We start from the raw sequence: 20,912 nt of genomic DNA on the forward strand, positions 1-20,912 counted from the left end.
CTCTCCTTTAGGGATGTCAGCAAGGTATATGGGTTAGCCACCACTGGGTGAATATCTTGAACAATCTGATTCACGGCTCTTAAATCCTGAACCAATCTATATTCTTTGCCATTCTGTTTTTTTATGGGTTTATATTCTGCCATAACTCAAAAATTTAGTTATTAATTCTTCCAACCCTTTTCTAGCCTCGCACTTAATAGGGTACTGTTTTTGTCTTACCGGTTTAGCTCCAGATTTTAGAACAACCTTCACTGGTTTTGCCAATTTAGACCGACCTGAAATTCCGCTGGCCCATACAACTGGTATTACTGCATCTTCTACTTCAGCAGGAACCTCTTCCTCCGGTTTCTGCGTGCTCTGTAACATAAAAATTCTCGCCTCCACAGCTTTTGCTTCAGGTATTAGTAATTGCACCTCTCCATTTTTAAAGATTATCTGTGCGTTTAACTTATCCAATAAATCCCTACCCATCAAGGGCATCAGACATTCAGGCATACATAAAAATTGATGAGTCACCCATTTTTTCCCCAATTTAAATTTTAAAGGCTGCAAAAAGGGCCGATTTTCTTGTTTCCCTGTAGCACCAACAACGCTTACAGTTTCATGGCTAAAGCTTCCTTTACAAGTATTAAGTACAGAGTAAGTGGCTCCTGTATCAAGCTAAAAATTCTACTTCATCATTTCCCAGCCTTAGTGTAACCAGGGGTTCGGCTGGGGACGATTCCCCTGGTCCCCTTCAGGATTCATCATTTAATGTCATGAGTTTGATGTCATGAGTCAGCTCGCAGGGCTGGGTCTAACTTCCCAGCCTGAGGACATTCCCTTTTCCAGTGCCCCCTTTCTCTGCAGATTGCACACTGATCTTCCGCAAGTCGGGGGTGCACAAAAGGAGGTAACTTTCCCCTTCCCCTACCTCTTCTCATGTCTCAGTAACCCCCCCTTGTGTCTTCCCTTTCTCTATAGGCTCTTTCAGGAGCCTTTGTTAAAACAGCAACCACTCTCCCTTCTCTTAGGTACTCCCTCCGAACATGTCGCATTTCTCTCCCCTTTTCCCTATTATTAAAAGCTCTCCAGGCCACTTCTAACAATTTTCCCAGACCTCTCGAATCTGCCCCTTCTAATTTTTTAAGTTTCCTTTTTATGTCTGGGGCCGATAGTCCCATAAAAATTGAAGCTAGCTGCTGTGCTTCCTCCATTTCTTTTTTTTTTTTTTTTCCCAGGATCCAGGTTGGTATATTTTCTGGCCGTAACCTTTAATTGTTCCATAAAAGCAGATGGGGATTCAGTTGGTTCTTGTTTGACCTCATATATTTTAGACCAATTAACTGCTTTTGGCATACCGTGTTTTACACCATACAATATCCATTTCTGATATCTTGTTAGAAGTCCCTGGGTCCTGGCAGGTTAGGATCCCACCCCGGATCTGTAGCAGGAAAATTTTGATCTATCATTCCCTACAAATCCCCACCAGCAAGTGCTCCTTCCACTTGCTTCCGAGCAGTGTTTAATACCATCTTCTTTTCAGTACTATCCAGCAGGGTGTTTAATATTACCTGCAAATCATTCCAATCTGGATCCTGAGTCCTAATTAKAGTTTCAAACACTTCTGCCACTTTCTCTGGATCTTCTCTATAGTTCCCTGMTATTTCCTTCCAGGACCTTAAATCCATTATAGAGAAAGGCACTTTAACTGTTACAGGTCCAGTATTTCCAACTGCCTGCCGAAGGGGAGCCTGTAAAACCTCCCTCACTTCCCCTTGTCGTCCTCTTGTTCTCCCTGCAATTGGGCTAAATCCTTCTGCCTCTTCAGCCTCCCCAACAACATCCTCGACATCCCCCCCCCCCCCACCTCTGTCGGGGGGCGACCAGCAGCTCCAAATCCTCTTCCTCCTCCCGTTTACACTTTAAACACCTCTTTCCGATACTACAAGCAGAACAACACCTTTTCAACTTTCGACCCTTTCTCTCCTTCTCTAGTGCTAGTATCATTGGATCCTTTGGAATCATTCCACAATCTTTCTGCCATTCGGGGTGGTTTCTTAATGCGAAAAACAAATCTACATACATTACTTCATCCCATTTCCCCTCCCTYCAGCAAAACAACATTAATTGTAATATGGTATTGTAGTTCGCAGTTCCATTTTTAGGTCATTTTTCCTGATCTTCTAAAGTATACATGATTACAATGATTACAGTATTCAATTAATTGTTCTCTTGGTAAGCGTACCTCCCGGCGGGCSTGCCGCCTCTTTCCAATGCTTTAAAATACATCCTGGGGTGAATTCTTCAAAATCCCCCCTCTTTCGACGCTTGGTTACCCATAATCACAAAATCCACAAAACAAAGTCCAATAACATTCCAAATGTCAAATTACCACACAAATCGAGCAATTCGGGACTCTAACCTGACCTGGTGGGACTCTAACCCACAATTGTGCATAAATACCAACCCGGGTGTTCCGCAGACTTTCGTCTAGCAGAACTATAACCTTACCCTCCCCTTGAGGTACCTCTACAGCCCAACCCTGCAGGGCTTTTGCCGTGTCTGATGGGCAGGCAACCCAACCTTTTAAAGAAAGGAATGCCTTTACCTTTCCCAGGGGTCTTGTTCAGAGCTCTTCGGTCCGGGGATTGGAGGTTCTCCCCGAGAATCCCTCGGTGCCGGCTGGAGGTCCTGCGATCCCACGGATCCATCAAGGTTCAGAAGCAGAGTCCCACCTGGGACGCCAAAACTGTCACTGAAATCGGGAGAAAAACTCCTTAACACCAATGTAGCATTAAGAAGCAGGCATTCTCTTTATTACGGCACCGGGTACACGGGGGATAGCTTCACCCAACGTGCACACCGTGTGTCGCATTATCTAAAGTTTATATTGCTCTATTCTGTGCATATGCATTAAATTTCCATGAATGATTATACATATTCATTCTATTTCCTAGAACTAATTACTGCATTTACATAATCATTACGCATGCGGTCTGAGTCTCTGGGGGTCTTCTGTGGGGGTCTCTGGTGGTCTCTGGTGGTCCCTAGTGGTGTCAGAAGAGGTGTCACTCAGCATCTTGCCATGAACTTTGCTCTACTCTTCCATACATGGTCTCAACTTGGCCCGCTTCCTTGTTTGAGGAAAAACTGTTTCAGTCCTTATCTTGGCTCCAACTGGCTTCTGCTGGTTTATCTGTACTTTCTCAGGATGTATCAGTCCCAGCTGCACCGGTGTCCTTGGGTATGTTTGTCTGAGGCTCCTGTTGAGACTCCTTCTTGTCCGAGCTGGTAACAGTTCCCCCATTCCCCCCCCCCCCCTTTGAGACTCTTTCTTGTCTGGGCCTTTTGGTAACACTAATGGCTAACCATGTAACTATTCTTATCCATAATTCATAGTAGCAGAAAAAAAATTAACTTTTAAGAGCAAGTTAAAATAGCACTCTTCAAAGGAGAACTAAATGTTTGAACCTGGTACATGCATTTCAAAGCTGATAAACTCAAGCTGCATTGAGAGGCTTTTCTCTTTTGTAGCTCTGTGTGACTTTAGGACCCTAAAGGATATACTAGACAGAACTTATGCCTGAGATTGGTGTACCAAGGTCAACTGTGAAATGCCAGCATAGCTATTTAATGCAGTGTTTGTTTTAGTGCTGAGGATTATTCCATGCCAAACCAATCAGTTGAAGATGGTGGGGGAAGTCTGGTCCTGCTGGACCATCATGCTGGACTGAGGCATTGAAAATAAAGGTGCATTGAAGATACTGTTATTCCTGCAAATGAGTTTAAATGAATGGTCAGCCTGCCATCCTGAAAATAGTGGTCCAGTCTGGATGAGCAAGTAGGGCTGGACGTATGCCTTTGCCTTTATACATGTGGCCTTAGTGCCTTTGTCACATCTATACAGGCCACAAAATGGCACTGTAAAACTGGGGAAGGCATTGCCATGACTGGATCCAGCCTAAAGTTGCTGGGTTAAGCCACAAAAGAACCTTTCTGTTTGAGTAAGGACACAAAACTTGTGTGTGGAACAGATACGCTCTGAGCTTCCTGGCACTGTTTTAACTTGGTATCTCTTCTGACTTGAAAGAAAAATATAGCCTTGAGGATGGTCACAGGTTTGACTAATCTTTGAGCTTCACATAGGCTAAAGCTATCAAAAGGTAACTACCCTGTCTGGTTTAGACAACTATCTTGTCTCTAATCACCCTGTCTTTTAGAGCTACCAATTTCTTTTTGGATATTTCAGTAACAGGAATAGCTGCAAGTATATTTCTTTGTGACCAGCTGGCTCTTGTTGTAGAGTACGTTGAATTTCCTTTTCAGAATTTTGAAGTAACTGAAGCAATATTAGAAACATGTCAGCTTCTCCATGACTGAAACTTAGTAGATGCTTTCATAAATACATAGTTAACAAGTGATCTAAGCAAACATTTAACTTACTTCTATCATCAACTCTGCTGCCATAGGTAGAAGAGGAAATCCAGACACTCTCACAAGTGCTAGCTGCCAAAGAGAAGCATCTAGCAGAAATCAAGAGGAAGCTGGGAATTAACTCATTGCAGGAACTAAAGCAGAACATCACCAAAAGCTGGCAAGATGTCACATCAACCACGGCGTATGTACCAGTTCATGATAGTCTGTCTCAGCTGTTGAGGTGAAAACTGTGTAGTTCTTGTGTCATGTTTAAACCTGCTGTTCTTGTGGGACTAGATGACGATAGATAGATGATACAAAGTTAAGCTCCACTAAAAATTACCTGGATAAATCATTGTAGCCTTATTCCAAGAAGGCTACTATTAACCATGTCATCTTGTGCAAAATAAGAATGAGGGACTATAATACGAGAGATTCTAATACACTTCTTGCCTGACAGAACAAAACACTACTCAAGTAGTGCTCAAGGTGTCCTAAATCCAACAATCCCTTCTCTTCCAAACTGAAAAATTATGGTAAACTGAGCTCATGCAGGAAGAATACGAAGTCACAGTTAATATTCTCACCAAATAAAACCATTAGCTTAAAGACAGGAGTGAACTGCCTCTTACTGCAATTAATGACTTTTAAAGACTGTAAGAAGATGTACCTCTTACTGGGAAAACTGTTATGGTAAAGTTTATTGACAAAACCATTCTGTATAAGATTTGAGATACTTGACACAAAAACATAAACCTCTGTTCTTTTTTCCTATGCGTGTCTAGGGTGTTTCTTTTTATTTTTAATTTTTAAAAGTTCTACAATAGCAGGTTGCAAGCACCAATGATTTGCAGATAAATAAAATACCAGTGACATTAGAGCATCTTTGCTTCCAATTGCTTTGGGGGTGGGGTGGTACTTGGATGTCGGTGAATTTGATCTGAAATTTGAGGTGGCAGAGATACTGTAGCTGAAAGGGACTGAAAGGATTGAATCTAATCTCTTTTGTAGCTTGTTTAGTCCCCCCAAAATCTGAAGTATATGTTTAGGTTTGATACAAATTTAAGTACACTAAAAGGTTCCTTATGTGTTCTACTAAGATAACTACAGACTTAATTTTGTTTGAACACAGATACAAGAAAACATCAGAAACCCTATCTCAGGCTGGTCAGAAGGCGTCTGCTGCTTTTTCATCTGTTGGCTCAGTCATAACCAAGAAGTTTGAAGATGTGAAGTAGGTTTCTTCAGCTTTTCCCAAGTAGTTGCATTTTTGATTTAAACAGCTAATCACTGAAATAAGCCCATGCTGATAACATACCTAGCTTTTTACAAGTTAATCTATCAAGAACCCTCAGCATCTGTTTTAGGAGTGCTTAATGACTTGCTGCAAAACGTGCTTGTGTGTCCTCACTTACGCAGAAGAGTTGAGTGGTGTGTATTTTACGTGCGCAAGAGAAACAATGTGTGCTATTTCCTCCACTGCTACTCTGCTTGATCTGGTAGCATTGCAGGTGGCAGTGTCTTCACCTGTACTTGCATATAGCATCGTCATTTCTCTTCTCTGGCTTTCTCAGGCTGTGGAATGCTACACTTGAACTTTGAAAGTCTTTAAACTTTTTTTTTTTTTTTGATGTGTCCTGTATAGCGTGTTTGGATTCCTTAAGTCATGTTTATTTCTTTTTATGCTGTTCTACCTCATAGCAATGGCTTGATTTTATTACAGTTTGCACTTGTTAATTCTTATGTATTAGCATACAAAAACTAGTTCGACCTTCTGTGTCAAATGACACAGCCCTTTATGCAAAGTAGGGCAAATTTGGTGGTCATTTTTAGCACTATATGTGTTACGAGCTTCATGAAAAGTCTTCCTGAATGCAATTCATTCATATGATTAATTTACATTTTTTTTGCTTGATTATATAAGTCTTTCTTTTGCAACATATAAAACCCCTCATCTCTGGTTGTAACTTATCATGAAGAGTGGATCAAATTTATTTTTTCAATTATTGGACAAATAAAAATCATACATTATAACTGTTGCATTGGAAAACAATGTAATAAAATCAGCCCTCTGTTTTTAAAGTGCTGCCATTAACCTCTTTTTTGCTTTTCTAAGTCTAATGAAAAAACACTTTGAGGTGCAGTTACACAGTTAAATACTTTGCTTCAGATTTATCAGAACTTCCTTTCTCTCTTTAATGCTTACTCTGGCATTGTGCAGACTGCAAGCATTTTCACATTCCTTTAGGTAAGGTGGGCACAGGAATTGTTACTAAAACAAAGCATGTAGATAGACTGTCTCCATTAAAATCTTTAAATGACTTTTGTCTGTAAAAGTAACTTTCTTCTCCAGTGTTAGGAAATGTAAAACTGTAGTTCTTTTAATGTCAGGGAAGATATTTCTTCATGTTTACTTAATAAGTATCCCAGAACATGGAATCTTGAGAATATGTAATCAATGACACTCTCGTTCTCTCTGTTTTGTGCTCACTCTTGCTTTCTCTGTTTTGCTCTCCCRTGCTTGTGCTCTGTCTTTCTTGCACGCTTTCTCTGTGGATCACACTCTCTCTCTTTCTCTCTCTCCCTCCCTCCCCATATGTCCCCCCCCCCCTTTTTTTTCTCCTTTTCCCCTTCCCACGGCCTTTCTCTTAAGAAAGGAAGCCGTTAAAATGGTAAAGAGACAGGACACAGTTTTGAGGTCAATGGCATGCAGAATTCCTTCTTTTCTTTGTCTGTACAGTATTTGTGCCTTGATAGAATAGTAGTTTCCCCTCTTGGTGTCTATTACAGCAGTTGTTTAGCACTGTGGCTCTAATCTAAATTAACAGAGTATAAGTGCAAAATAGTTCATGCATTCTCTGTTCATAGTTTGTCCTGTGAAGTTGTCCTTATCTTTGAACGATTACTTTAGCAGCTCCAGATACTGAATAGTTCAGTTACCTTGTGTGCCCTGGCCTTTTTTATTCTTACTTTAAGCAAATATTCAATGTAAAGGTTTCAGTAGTTAACTGTAACAGCGTGTAAGTCGTGGCTTATGGTGTTAAGGCTGCAAGTTGAAAGTTGATGCTTGTAAAGGAGTAATGACTGGCACTTAAAGGATGATACGCTTATCCAAATGCATATGTGTATAAAGGGAGTGTGTATAAAGGAAGTACAATCTGAATTCTGACAGACTTTGCAAAAAAAAAGTACCCAAATCACTCTTAATGTTGCCATGAGAGTCAACAGGCATCAGAAGAGCTGCATTTAATATGGAGTGTTCCATTTCTAATACCTTCTCCTGCCTCTGTCCTACCACTAGCTTGATCTCATCGCATTCTACATGGCCAGTGTGAAACTGTCTCTGAAGTTGGCTTTCCTCTTGCTGCTTGCTGAGAGTTAAGTAGAATGAAAGATGACAGAATCATAAAATAGCTCAGGTTGGAATGATGGAGGTCATCCAGTTCAGCCTCCTACTCGGTGGTCTAACTAGATCAGGTTGCTCAGGACCTTGTCCATGTAAGTTAGAAGTCTCTCCAACTATGGAGATTCTATAATCTATCTAGGTGACCTGTTCAAGTGTTGGACAATCCTTCTTTTTTTTTTTTCTTATTTTATTGAAACTTCTTGAGTAGCAATTCCTGTTAACTGCCTCTCATCCTATCTATGYGCATCTCTGAGAAGAGTCTGGCTCCATCTTATTTGTATCCTCCCAGTAAGTAGCTAAAAGCAGCAGTAAGATATTTAAGGATGTAGGTATTGGGCTCCTAGAATATAAGCTAAGAGCTTTAGCCCTGTAGGCAGAATCTGGGAAGATGGGCAAGATGGGCAGCCCAGGATAGTATCAGAATTCTGGCTCTGTGCTGAGCAGAAATTCTATGAAGTGAGCTCARTTTGCTCAAGTACAAGAATAGTAGCCTGTCTGAAATACCCCCCCTTTGTCATCAACATGACAGAGGGAGACTGGAAGGTATCTCTATTCCTTTAGGATGCAGAGAACAACTGCTGCCTTAATAGGGTTCACCTTTCTTCCTTAAGGCTATAGTGTTTCCCCCACTAGTAACAGACTATTCCAGCAAGCAGGCACAGACTCAAAGCTCTCTTCTGGTCTCAGGAATTTAATACCTCAACATCCAACGAGAGTATCTCGACTACCCAAGTTAGTGGCTAGGTTGGTGTTGAGTACTCTCCACCAGAAACTCGGCCGCGGAGTAGCAGGGAGTGTAAGGAGCACAGGGCCCAAAGGAGTTGCATTGTTGGTGTGCTTCTCGGGGAGAATGATAGTAATGGAAATTCTAGGTATGGCTGTAAATAAAAACATCCACACTGCTCCTGAATTTTTTTTTTTTCAGGGGAGGGCTGGAGAGAATTAGTACTGTTCTAGATCTTACYTGCACTTGAGCCGGAGCTAGAAACCTCCGAACAACCGGTGAACTTAGGTCCCTGGATTATGTGACCAGTAAACTGGTGTCTCCTGTTAGGGCTGCACAAGAAACTAAGAGCTGATGAGCCCAGTACTTACTTGAAAAAATACTGAATATTCTTATTAAACTCTCATGTGGCCTCTTCATCATGACTTCTCTTACTGTTTTAGCTTAAGGACTTCTCAGCTGTAATGACATTTCTTCTGTGTTGGACTATTTCCAAATATTCCATGCAGCAAATATCATATGCAGGTCTTCGTGCCCTGTGAAGTGATTTTGGAGGGAGATGTAAAAGGGAATAAGGCCACTAGTCGATCTGGGAAAATGAAAAGTAATCAAATAGAGAAGGAGAGAAAAGACTCATAGTGCAAAGTTAATGCATTATTGCTTTCTTTTTGTGCATGCTTCCTCTGCTTTCTTTTTGTTATGCTGAAAATTAACTCTGTCCCTTACTAGGTTTCTCTTAATACCTTTATTCTCCTTTGTATGAACGTCTTGATTAGCTAGCCATCTTTGTGTAGGCAATGTGGGAAATAGCAGAAGTACCAAGACGCGGCTCTGAGCAAACTTCTGTGTAGTCATTAGGATTTTGCACATAGTGTGAATGCAGTGCAGGAGGAGTTATGGAGCTGAAGTCTTCATCCTCGCCCTGTTCTGRGATTGTAGAATAACTTTCTTTGCTTGCTTTGGAAACCTGATGTGATCATTGATTCCTAAATATCATCATTTATCAACTGGAAACCTAACTCTTAACTAACAGCACCAACTAACTAATGCTTATGAGTTTTTAAGCCTCTGCTTGCTGGGCAGGGACTCTGGCATACTTTAACTGACCAGTTTCAAAATGTGTGTCAGTGTAGTAACTATAAAACACTTGCATGTAAAGTGTTACAAACCTTTTAATGCAACAGAAAATACATAGAAAGCTGGRGAGCAACTTACTGTGGCTCTTTTTGTTTTTATTCATTTTAAGCTAGGGGTTTGCTTGTGATTGTTGTAAAATGGTCTTCTAGTCTTCAAACTGCCCAGCTTTATGGCCTAGTTGAGTGAGTGCCTTAATGTGGCATTCCATAATTCGGGAAAAGAAAAATGGAGTTCTCTTCTTTGTAAAGTTTTATAAAACCTAAATCTTGCTTCTTTGCACTACTTCAGAATGAGTGATTTGATTGGGGGGGGATGGGGGAATCAGCTGCAGTGCACTTGGTCTAGTACAGTTCTCTTGCAAACCAAATCTGTCAGTGCTAAAACTGTATATTCTGTTATGGTGAAACTTTACAAAACGGATTCTGAGTATACATAAGCTGTACAACAAAGTAAGCTCTTCACAAATATAAAAATAGCTTTTCCATTAAATGATCTGTATGGGATTGAATTAAATTTCTTTAGACAGCTATTGGAACAAGATCTGCAATATATCATAGGTAGCTGCTTTTCTGTATGAGCAGGTTTGCAGATTGTAATATAGAGGGCAAAACAGGTATCCTTCACCCTCTTTAGTCTTAAACATTAACAACCCTTCTTGCAGGGTAAGGGAAAGTGGCTGCCCATGACTGGACAAATAAAATTATGTAGTATCAACCTAGTTCTGTACTAAAACTTGGCACATAGCAAAATGACAATTTTTAGTAGTCCGCAGTGCAGAACAGGGAATATAAATGACCCTCCTGAAGACAGTCATCCTCTGCACGCTCTGGAAAACTTCATGGAAGCCAAATGGTCGGGAAAGATGAAAAGCAGCAGGAATGGGGTGAGGGGGAAAGGGGTGAAACATGGCTAGATATTACTGATATGTGGTAGGCCAGCATTTGGCACTTGAGTATCTGATTGCCAGCATATTGTACCCACAAAACAATCTTAAGTTGTGCATTCAGCTACCCAACCATAAGGGGACTCATTTACGTGTATCGATGATTTTTATTCCTGTACTCTGCTGCTGAGCCTGCTGAAAGAATGTCTTAAAATTCCATGTGCAATGAACATGGAGCCTTTTTTGCTTGTGTGAACATACATTCCATTGCGTTGAGATACTAATTTGAGTTTTGGAGGTGCAACACAGGTGAGATTTCCTTGCCCCCAGCGATTGCTGGCCAAGGATTCTATTGAAAGGTGTTATAAAGCCCGGTTATGAAAAACTGATAACAGTTTTTCTAACTTGCTCTTGTAGTATTCGACAAGAAACATTTAACAGACTAATTTGTATCTAGAGTAAATAAAGATTTTCCAGAATATGGAACTAAATTAGATTTCAGGCATTCTTGAAGCTATTTGGGAGTTGTTTAATCTATATCCACTCAATTTATAGGAGTAGATAGTGTTGTAACTAAAAAAAACAGTAAGCGTCTAGCAATATTGGCAGGTTACAAAGATCCTCCATAAATTTAAGAACAGCGTTGAGACCAGGACAGTCTGATAAAACAAACAATCTCTTGCCCCTCAGCTTCCCCTCGCTTAACCTGATTTTGAATAGATGTTGATATGACTGCTTGCTCTAGATAATCTGTATTAATGAATATGGAAATTTTATACTGTACTGGGGCTAGAAGCCTTCCAAATGTAGGAGTAATTTTTCTAATGGGAAGATTAGTTGATTAATAAGACTCTTGAGTATTCACTTTCTACTTGATACTGTCAAAACTAGAAATGTAGCATGCTTCTCATTGCTCGAAAAACTTAAGTAGACTGTTGCAGCTATACAGGGTATGAACTTATTAACAAGCATGGCACTTGGGGGCAGGAAGTTGTTGCAGCTTTTGCTTTGTTGTGCTTGAGTGTGTGCATGGCCAAGCAATTAAAAAACAAAAAAACAAGGAGTTACTATATAAGAATATTTTGCTATTTACTAGAAAGTAGTATCCAGAACCAGCTTTCTAAGCAAATTTCTTCACAGTCAATCATATAAACTAACCTCTTGCTTTCTTTTTCTTAATGCTGGCATTTAGTATACGCTCCATACAACATTCAATTAGCATGCCTATTATGAGGTAATGTATGTTAATTCATGTTGAGTTTGTTTATTTTCACATGTGGAATCAAATCAAATTGAAATCTAATAAACAAATATTAATAAAAATTTATTTGTAATGAATTACCAGTACTAAAGTATAGGATAAAATTTGTTTTAGTTCTGCTTTAATATTAGTGGTTATTGCACATCTGGATTGCAACTAAATGTACTTTTTTTTTTTTTTTTTTTGCTGTTCTAAGAATTGAAACAGCTTTTCCCTGCCCATTGGAAATGTAGGGCTACTAGATGATTCCAAGTTTGGAAGACTTAGCATCTATTTTAGAACTGTTTGTGAAAGCAAGTAGGAAATACTGAGGTTTCACAAAAAGTCTCTTGCTGACTTTGAGTGCTTGCTTCTTCTCTGCTCTTGCTTGGCTCTGTGTCCCTGTCCCCTGAGAGAGTCTGGTTTGATGTATGTGCTGATTACTCTTAACTCTGCATTTTCCTAAATGAGAGCTGCTAAATGTGGGTGATCTACACAAATACTAAGCAAGGGAAAGGGGGGAAGCTTAAGACTTCTTTCAAAAAAGCCTCCTTTCTTTCATATTACACAGTAATACTTTGTGGAGTCTGCTATGAATCCTTAGTTCCTGGTCCACTGAAGGAAGCATTCTCCATTCTGCATAAAGGCTAAGGTGCATAAGCTATTGCACAAATTTGCAAATGATACTGATAGCTAGTAGGAGCATATAGCAACTCTTCATACCCTAAGAAGATTGCACTGGCCCTCAGCATTGTAAATCCTGAGCTGTGCTGCTCTTCAGATGCAATGCTTTATTGTCTGTGATCACAGCTGTCTCCAGCACTTAAAAAGCAAGGGGGAGTCTCCCTTGATTTTAACATGTTAGCAGAAAATACCAGTGTGAACTGTGGTTTGTTAATTGAATTCATAGCTTATTAAATTAAACTGGTTTTCCTATAACAAGCAAAACCCTCTATCATAACAAACTTTCTTCAGCAATACACTAGGGTAACCAGAAGTGATGACTGAGTTTTTCTGAAACAAATCCTTTAAGTGAGAAGCCTATGAAATTGGCAGCAAAACTAAGTTAAACTTAAAACACTTGCTAAGTTCTCCTTTCCGTGTTTTGATGAAAGATCCTACCACTGAGACTGGCAAAGCTTATTTACAGTGCTGACTTCTATTTTATTTTGAGTAGTTTGGCTCAAATATAAAAATGAACTGTGACTTGAGTATATTTGAAGTTCAATTTTGTAGTACTCTTGGAGATTTGCATCTAAACTATTTTTGGGCTACCCTTAAAAACAAAGAAAAAAGCTGAAAACATAAAATGCATGTTGACTTTGAAAAAGCAACTGTTTCCTTGTCTTTTGATATTTATAGACTAACTGGACATGGTTTTAATTCTGTGGTTCCTTTCTTTCTTTCTTTTTTTTTGTCGTCCCTAGAAATTCTTCAACTTTCAAATCGTTTGAGGAAAAAGTTGAAAACTTAAAGGTAAGCATTACTAAAATGTCTGAATGATTGTGGATCTGTATATGTGGAGTAAACGCTTAAGTGGACTCTGGATACCCGTTTTTTTAGTTACTGGTAAACTGTTGAAAGTGCTTAAATGACTTCTAAGTACTGTGGAAATGGCTTCTCTGCCTAATGATTTGAGAACATAAAATAGGCATCCTGAGCCTSTTATAGGAGGATGCCCTTAACTAAAAGGACTAATAGCTGTCTAACCTACACAAATGGCTAATATAACATACCTAATATTATATATCCAGAATGGTCTAGGCTTTTATTTCCAAGCCTGCCCAAGGACTAGTATTTTACAGAGGAATATAGGAGGTTTGTCTTACACTTCTGACATAAATATGTAAGGTCTTTGCATCTGTGAGTAAATTTCAAATCCAAAAGGCCTTAAGTGCCAGAAACAATCATTAATGGCTTCTTCAGATAAAAATTCACCTTAAAAATTGCCAATACGTGTAATAGGAACCATATCTGACTGTCCTTTCTCATGGGAACACTGGGTTGGATGAGAAGCATGGAAGCAATAGCATGGGGAACTAACAATCCTCTAGAGGACTAGATGGCCCTAATATTCATGCTGTCCCATGGAGTAGGTACTGTACTGAGAAGCGAAAAGGCAAACACATTACCTGACAAAGTAGAGTAGTTGATACACTCCACTCAAGAGAGAGAGAGAACTCAAGATGTGTTGTTGAGACTGAAGATTGTTCAGGGGTTCTTTCTGGGGCAGTACGGAAGTTAGTTTTAACTCTGCATCTTTCAAAGTCTAAATGGCTTGAAAGGCTGCATACCTGTATCCACTTTTAACTGAGTGTATGTGTCAAGCTTCAGGCTCATTACAATTAGGGCCACTTCATGCTTTGTGTATCTTGAGGCCAAAGGGAGGCTGTTATGTTAAGCTGCTTCTRCTGATTCTTCTGCACTTGATACTCGAGACTTGTCTTTTGTGTTATTGTGGAAGTAGTCCAGTCCTGGAAAAGCTGCCCTACTGAAAACACATACTAAACTTCTTGATGCAGAGGTACTGTTTTTATATAGTTAGCCATACTTCGTGTGCTAAATAACTGCAATTTTATGTTGAGACTCTTTCTGTGTTCTAGTCTAAAGTTGGAGGAAGCAAACCTGCTGGGGGAGACTTTGGAGAAGTTCTGAATTCTGCCGCCAATGCTAGTGCCACAGAAACTATTGCAGAACAGACACAGGAGGAGACCCACTGAGATTCCTGCCTCTGTCCTGCTACCCACTGCCAGATGCTGCAAGCAAAAACTAAGTACACTTGTAACATTCTTTGCGCTCTTTCCACCAGATGTGCTTTTATTTAGCACATAGCTATTTTACCAGATTAATTGATATCAAGCTTGTTTGTGGGTTCAAAATATTTTTGAAACTAAAATACATTGTTTGGGTTTTTGTGTGGGGAGGGGAATTTTTATGCCTTTCAAGCATTTAAAGGACTTATCCCTAATTTGAAGGCAACCTTTAAAATATAGCATTGAAAAAACTCTTTGGAGAAGTTAATTATACTGTACATATACTGTGGATTCATAACTTCTTTTCAGTCTGTAACTACTGTTCAACTTGATCATTATAAATCTACTTCTGCCAAACTGAAGCTTGTTACTTCACTCCCTTGTGATTATTTCAGTTAAGTGTTGCCTACATGGGACATCAAACTAGGAAGATCACTCCCAGCTAAAGAAAGGACTGCTGCTTCAACATGCTTTACTTAAGTTATTGACAGCAGGATTACAGATATGTAGGAATATACTGTATTAAGAGCTTTTTCTTTGTACAACAGATGTGGATAGGGTAATACACAACACCTGAAACTTACTGATTTCTCTGTGGATCATCAGACTAGGAAATTTTTGACCATTGCAAATGGAAGCAAGATGCCTAATAGTGTTGGTTTAGTTGGTCTACCATAAGCCTTCCATTCTCATGTTTTGTACATGATCTTAATGTGTAAAGATACACTTGTCTGAGACTTTTGATATGTTGTGAATAGATTCATCTTAAACCACACATGATGGTGTCACATTTACACTAACAAAGCATGGAATGTAGGCATGCCTGACCATGAAAGTTTTTTAGTTTTTCTTTTTTGGGCATCAAAACAATTGCTCTCAGATGCTAATGTTAAGTTTCACTGTAGTCCCTGTAGACTGAGCATCTAAAATCTAAATGTAGCTCTGCTACATAAGTCTTTTTTTTTTTTTTTTAAATGTTAAAGGCCTGCACCACTTGTGCCCCTACTCCTGCGTAAGGCCACAGAAATCCATTTTGAGAGGTGCACCATGTCATTGCAGCATAGACATCTTACAAGATCTGCTCTTCTACCTGTTGCTTTATCCACTGTATGTACTCTTGAAAATTCTTGTATTTTGTATGTTTCTGGCACATGGTGTCTGTAAGATTACAACTTTTGGCAAATGTTTTATCACCATGCTTAGAACTGGAAACAACTCTTGAAATATTTGTGTGAAATCCATGAAACTCCAACTACCACAAATGTCTGGAGGAAAAAGAAGTACTGGCTCCTGACAACTTTGTTAGCATGTCAGATGTAATGTATATGCTTAATTACACGAGAAGCTTAATAAAAGCCTGTATGTGAGGAATGTATTGTCTTGGAGAATTATGTAAATAGAGTAATTTATTTCTAATCAAAACAGTCTTTTGAATTCAGTTTGGTTTCCATCAACATAGTGCTGATATAGATCTAATCTGTGCATGGATGAATTTGGTATTTCTAGAGACTAGGCTTATATTGTCTTTTAGTTGCTATTCTATATATAAACTGCACGGATTAGTTTTAAAAGTTCACAAAGTGTGTTACAGAAACGTACCCACGGCCTTTGATAGCTATACTGTTGGCAAAGAAATGAAGGTGATAATTGACCAACACAGTAAGAACTGAGCTCTTCCACTGTGGGATCAACAACACATAAGGCAGCTCCTTGGGGGATGTTATCCTTGCTTTAAGGGTTCTTTTTTCATCTGTTTAAACATCTGCTGGCCCTGGAGTGCAGCTTTCTGATTATTAAGGAAGATAGTGGGTTTGTTGTTTCTTCCCTCGGACCAAATGGCTGTATCAGTGGGTCTCTATTATATTAAACTCTGCTTTCCTATTACAGCCAGGGAAACAAAAGGTGAGTTAAGCAAACTGCAGCATCTTTCTCTGGGTTTCTGCAACCTCCTCTTCAGTGTGAGTAGCCTTATAGTGGCTGTTGGAATATAACTTCTACCTTAAAGGATGGGGCAGGCCACAGCAGGTTAATGTCACCGCAAACACCTCCATGTAAACGAGGCAAGGCTGCCGCCGTTTCTACGTCTCGGCGTGCCAGGCCGGCTCCGCCACCTGCGCACGGCCGAGCCCCAACCCCGCGGTCAGCAGGGGCCGCTGGGCTTGCTCCTTCCCCCGCTCGCCCTGGTGCCTGCGCAGGGCACACGGCGGCGGTGAGCTTTCCCGGGTGCCCCAGCCGGGCCGAGCAGGCGGCCGGGAGCGCTGCGCTGCCCTGCCGCCGCCCCCATGCTCGTACGAGCGGCACTGGGGGCTGGAGCTGGCCTGGCGCCGCCAGCTCGGGCTCGCCTCAGCGGGAGGCCGGCGGGGRAAGGAGGGGTCGCGGCCAGGCCCGCTCCCTCAGCCACAGCACCCGAGCGGCGCCCCCACAGCGCAGCAGAGCCGGGCGGCTCTGCCGCGGCCGCCTTAAGAGCGCCGCACGCTTCCCGCCGCAGCTAAGATGGCGGCGGCCCCCGCCTGCCCCGCCCCGCCGCAGCTGGGCCCTGCGCGCTTGCGCTCTGCGGTGCCCGGCGCGTGCTGGTGACCTCGGCGCCGCGCGGGGTTAGAGTTCACGCTCCGCCCCCCCACGCGGGTAATCATGGCGGCGCCGAGCTGGGGCCGCGCCGCCCCGCGGAGAGGGGCGCGGGGGCTGCTGGCGGCAGTGCGGCGGTGCAGCGGCCGCGCCTCCGAGGGCGCGCAAGCTGCCGGCCCCCCCCGGCAGCGGTCTGAGGAGCAGCCGTGCGCTGCCGCCAGCGCTGCGGCCGCCGGCCCGCAGCAGGTGAGGGCGAGCCGGAGGGCGGCGGTCACGTGGCGGGGGTGGGGCCCCCGGCGTCATGTGCGCGCGGGTGGGCGGGGCCTGGGACGTGGCTCGCACGTGYCCGGGCGGCCGCGCGCCCGCTCGCTCTCAGTGAGGCGTCGCGCTGGGGTAACGGCCGCCCGCTGCGATCGGCAGCGCGCGGGGCGCCGGGACGGCGGAGTTCGGGTGCGCGGCCCGCTTCAACTGCGGCGAGTGACTGAGCCACGCGGGCGCCCCGGGCGCCCGCTGGGCCTGGCTTGCTGTCTGGCCCGTCTCGCAGAAAGCTGAGAAGGGATGACTAGGAAGGCGTGTAGGGCAGGCGGGCTTGTGTTCCCTGTGTGCGTTCCCAACTTTCAGCCGTTTGGAAACAGTTTATCGTTTCTGTTTTAGCCAAAGACTGCTCGCGAGTGTGACTTGGGAGTCTGGGGGGTGCTTTGATCACTATAAATGATGTCATGTTTATAAAAACGTTGTTCTGTTACTTCTCTTCCATCTCACGCTTTATATCTTTATAGCAGTTTTTTTTCTTCAGATGATGCCAAACTGTTGTTGCAATACTTTATTAGGGGAAAAAAAAAACAGAAAAGCTTACAAGGTAATACTAGATTCATGGGGGAGAGCTTTTATTTCTTCTGTTTTACAACATTTCCATCTCTATTCTGTTACTGTAATTTTGAAATCTAGTCAGTTCCTCCATTTTTTGCCCTAAATGTCTGGGGCGCATACGATTTTTGTCATGTTTTCTTTTTTTCTGTTCAGAGTGTTCCTGACTAGTGTATTTGTTTTGTTTTGTGTTGTTTTATTTTTAAAKGTTAAGTTTGTCCGTAATAGTTCTTGTGCCATAATAGTCTGTGTACCTGTCTATATTCACAGTGAATATAAAATAGTTATTATTATTTTTTCTTTTCTGCTAATTATCAAATTTTCTTTTTTTTTTAATTTCCTTTCTTACTGGTTCACAGTGTGTAGTAATTATCTTATAAAAATGTTGACATTTTTATACTTTTTTAAATGTATTCCTACAAACATCTAACTCATTTTTAAAGAAAATGCACAAATAGTTTTTGATGTTTAGAATACAAGACACAGATGTACAGGCAAAATTATGTCCTGGCTTTGTGTACAGATAGAGAGAATGCAGAAAACTTTTCATAAAAGAAGTGCAGGTCTGATTGAAGACCTGTTGGGCCAGTACTACAAAGATTTGTAACAGAAATATTAAGATTGATACAAGTGAAACATGAATGGAAATGTGAGTATGTGAAAGAAACAGCATAACTGGGGTTAAAAGAATGAGGCAAAACAGTTCCCCAGGACACTGTTCCTAGCAGTAAAATCGAGGATTGTGATGTTTATGTCAAGGCCCTCAGTCTGATAAGGCCACAGCACAGATGACTCATCAAGAACAGATCTTGCATCCTAACAACAGGAGGATGGCAAGAAGGGTGCAGCATATCTTACATGCCATCCCTTTTCCTGTTACTCCACTATGAAAACAGTTATTTCAAACAAACAAGGAGAAACAGCAGCAACATAGCCTAATATTTATTGAAGCTGAAGTAAGCAAGATTCTGAAGCAAAGGACAAGCCTGTGAACAACTGTTGACTCCTAAAAGGTATAAAACATTTGTCCAAAGACTAGTTGTCATTGCCAATCAAGAAGAACCCCCAGAGGTGTGGTGAGGCCTTGAAAGCTGGCATCTTTTGTCCCCTGTGTGATCCTGCCCAGACTACTTTTGTACACGCTTTTCGGTGCTTGTGAGTATGTGGGTAAGAGAGTGAGAGTGAACGAGATCTACGAAAGAATAAATGAATATGAGTGGGTAAAATCAACTTAGAGATTTTGTGAATTCTTCTTCTGTAAGATCTTGAATGTATTTTGTTATGCCGATTTTCCTACAGGATAGGCTGTGAGAGTGGGCAGTAACAGACATCTAAGGAACCACAGAAGGAAAGTGGTGTATGTGTACTAACATACTAACTAATCCAGAATATCTCTTCCAGGCTGAAAAATTCTCATCTATTTGGTTGTTCCTCATGTGGAAGCGAATTGCACACTGTTGTTCATCCTTGTCACTCTTTGTACCTTTTCCAGTTCTATATGACCTATCAGGTACTGGGATTACTGAGGGGATAAGTATCATGACRGGTAGGATAGTGAGATTAATTCTGTGAATTAGTATCGCAGGCCTGTCTTAGTACTAGGAATATAGAATTAGAAATGTCTTCAGTCACTGAATCCAGTACATGATATCCCAAATTTCTGTGTAATCTTTAATCCTCTCTTTTCCAATGAATATCCATATTAACAAGACTGTGCTGGGGTTGAAGGTCCATCTAACCCAGTATTCTGGCTCAGATGGTAACCTAAAGTAGATGTACAGAGAAGAGTTTAAGAATGGATCCAGTTGATCTAGCTGTAGAAGATATCAAACTCTTTTTTTTCTGATTTTTCTTTTTTTCTGTTGAAGAGAGAAGTTAGGAACTTATTCTTTTCTAATTCTATCTTCAAGTCTTTAGAGGCTCTGTATATGTACTGAACCAACACTGGCATATCAGAATCTGAGTTTCATTAAGTAGTAGTAGGTCTGCAGCTTCCTTCTCAAAGAAAACTCAGAATTTTAATGTTGTGTAGCAATTTTGTTTTTTTACAACATAAATTTCAAATGTAGTTATATATACAAATACATATATAAGTATAAATACATATAATACAATATAAAATCAAATGAGTGTAAATTGAAGAGCAGGAACAAATCTGGATTTTTCTACCCTCTACTGAATTCCTTTCTCACTTGAACAAGGGGAAAGACGATATCTTTATGTGTGATATCATGGTGATGTTAGAAACATAACAGTGAGATGGAGTAGGATTGCCCTGAGTCTACTTTTGTGCTGGTCTCAGTCCGGCTAGCTAAGCACTCTGAGAACCCAAGTGTGATTGATCTATTCATTGTTTGTCCTTTTCGTTTAAGATTGTGTGGAAGAGGAGTGGGTTTTGGTGAGAGTGAGTTAGCTGTGGGAAGATGGGATACTGAAACAAGAGGAAAATGAAAGAGCTTGGACTTGCAGCTGTTGGTTCTTTCAAGGTTTCTTGAAATCTCCTTTTCACCAATTCCAACTTATTTTTGATTGCCAGGAAGTGCGTTATTTGGCATGTAAACTTTGTACAGCAGGGAGCAGCCCAGATGCTAATGTGGCATAAAGCTGGACAGTCCTGATGGGAGGATGTACTGCTGTTTGCTGGAGAAACTAAGCATTAGAGAGCCCCTTTGGATCATTTTAAGGGGAGCAACATCCTCTTTTTAGGAGAGAAAGAAGTGGCTCTGGAGTGCCATGAATGTACAAGATCTTCTCCTTTCAGCAGGAGGAATGTAGTTTTGCTCAGCCCCTAGCTGAGCCACACCTARAGCAAAGCTTGTATTCCTTATCTCTGCTGGTGAATAGATGAGCACAAAATGCCCTCAGGTTTTTGGTGATCTGGCTGTAGGAGCACGGATATGTTAATTGGGTCCTCAGGGTCTCTGTTTCTTTAAGAAAAA

General features: G+C 41.2%; 2 protein-coding genes across 2 annotated transcripts in view; both read left to right on the forward strand.

Annotated features, from left to right (window-relative positions):
* Positions 1–5,636, forward strand: part of TPD52 (tumor protein D52) — a 10,354-nt gene extending 4,718 nt beyond the window's left edge. The window contains exons 2-3 of the mRNA XM_026082512.1: positions 4,452–4,600; positions 5,531–5,636. Coding sequence (XP_025938297.1) covers positions 4,452–4,600; positions 5,531–5,636 — 255 coding nt within the window. The remainder of the gene's footprint in view (positions 1–4,451; positions 4,601–5,530) is intronic.
* Positions 5,637–17,172: 11,536 nt separating this feature from the next.
* The window catches only part of MRPS28 (mitochondrial ribosomal protein S28), a 92,410-nt gene continuing 88,670 nt past the window's right edge, over positions 17,173–20,912 (forward strand). The window contains exon 1 of the mRNA XM_026082528.1: positions 17,173–17,352. Within this exon, the coding sequence (XP_025938313.1) occupies positions 17,173–17,352 (180 nt within the window). The remainder of the gene's footprint in view (positions 17,353–20,912) is intronic.

Source organism: Apteryx rowi, unplaced genomic scaffold, assembly GCF_003343035.1.
Source record: "Apteryx rowi isolate R43461 unplaced genomic scaffold, aptRow1 scaffold_58, whole genome shotgun sequence".
Classification (NCBI taxonomy): Eukaryota; Metazoa; Chordata; class Aves; order Apterygiformes; family Apterygidae; genus Apteryx; species Apteryx rowi.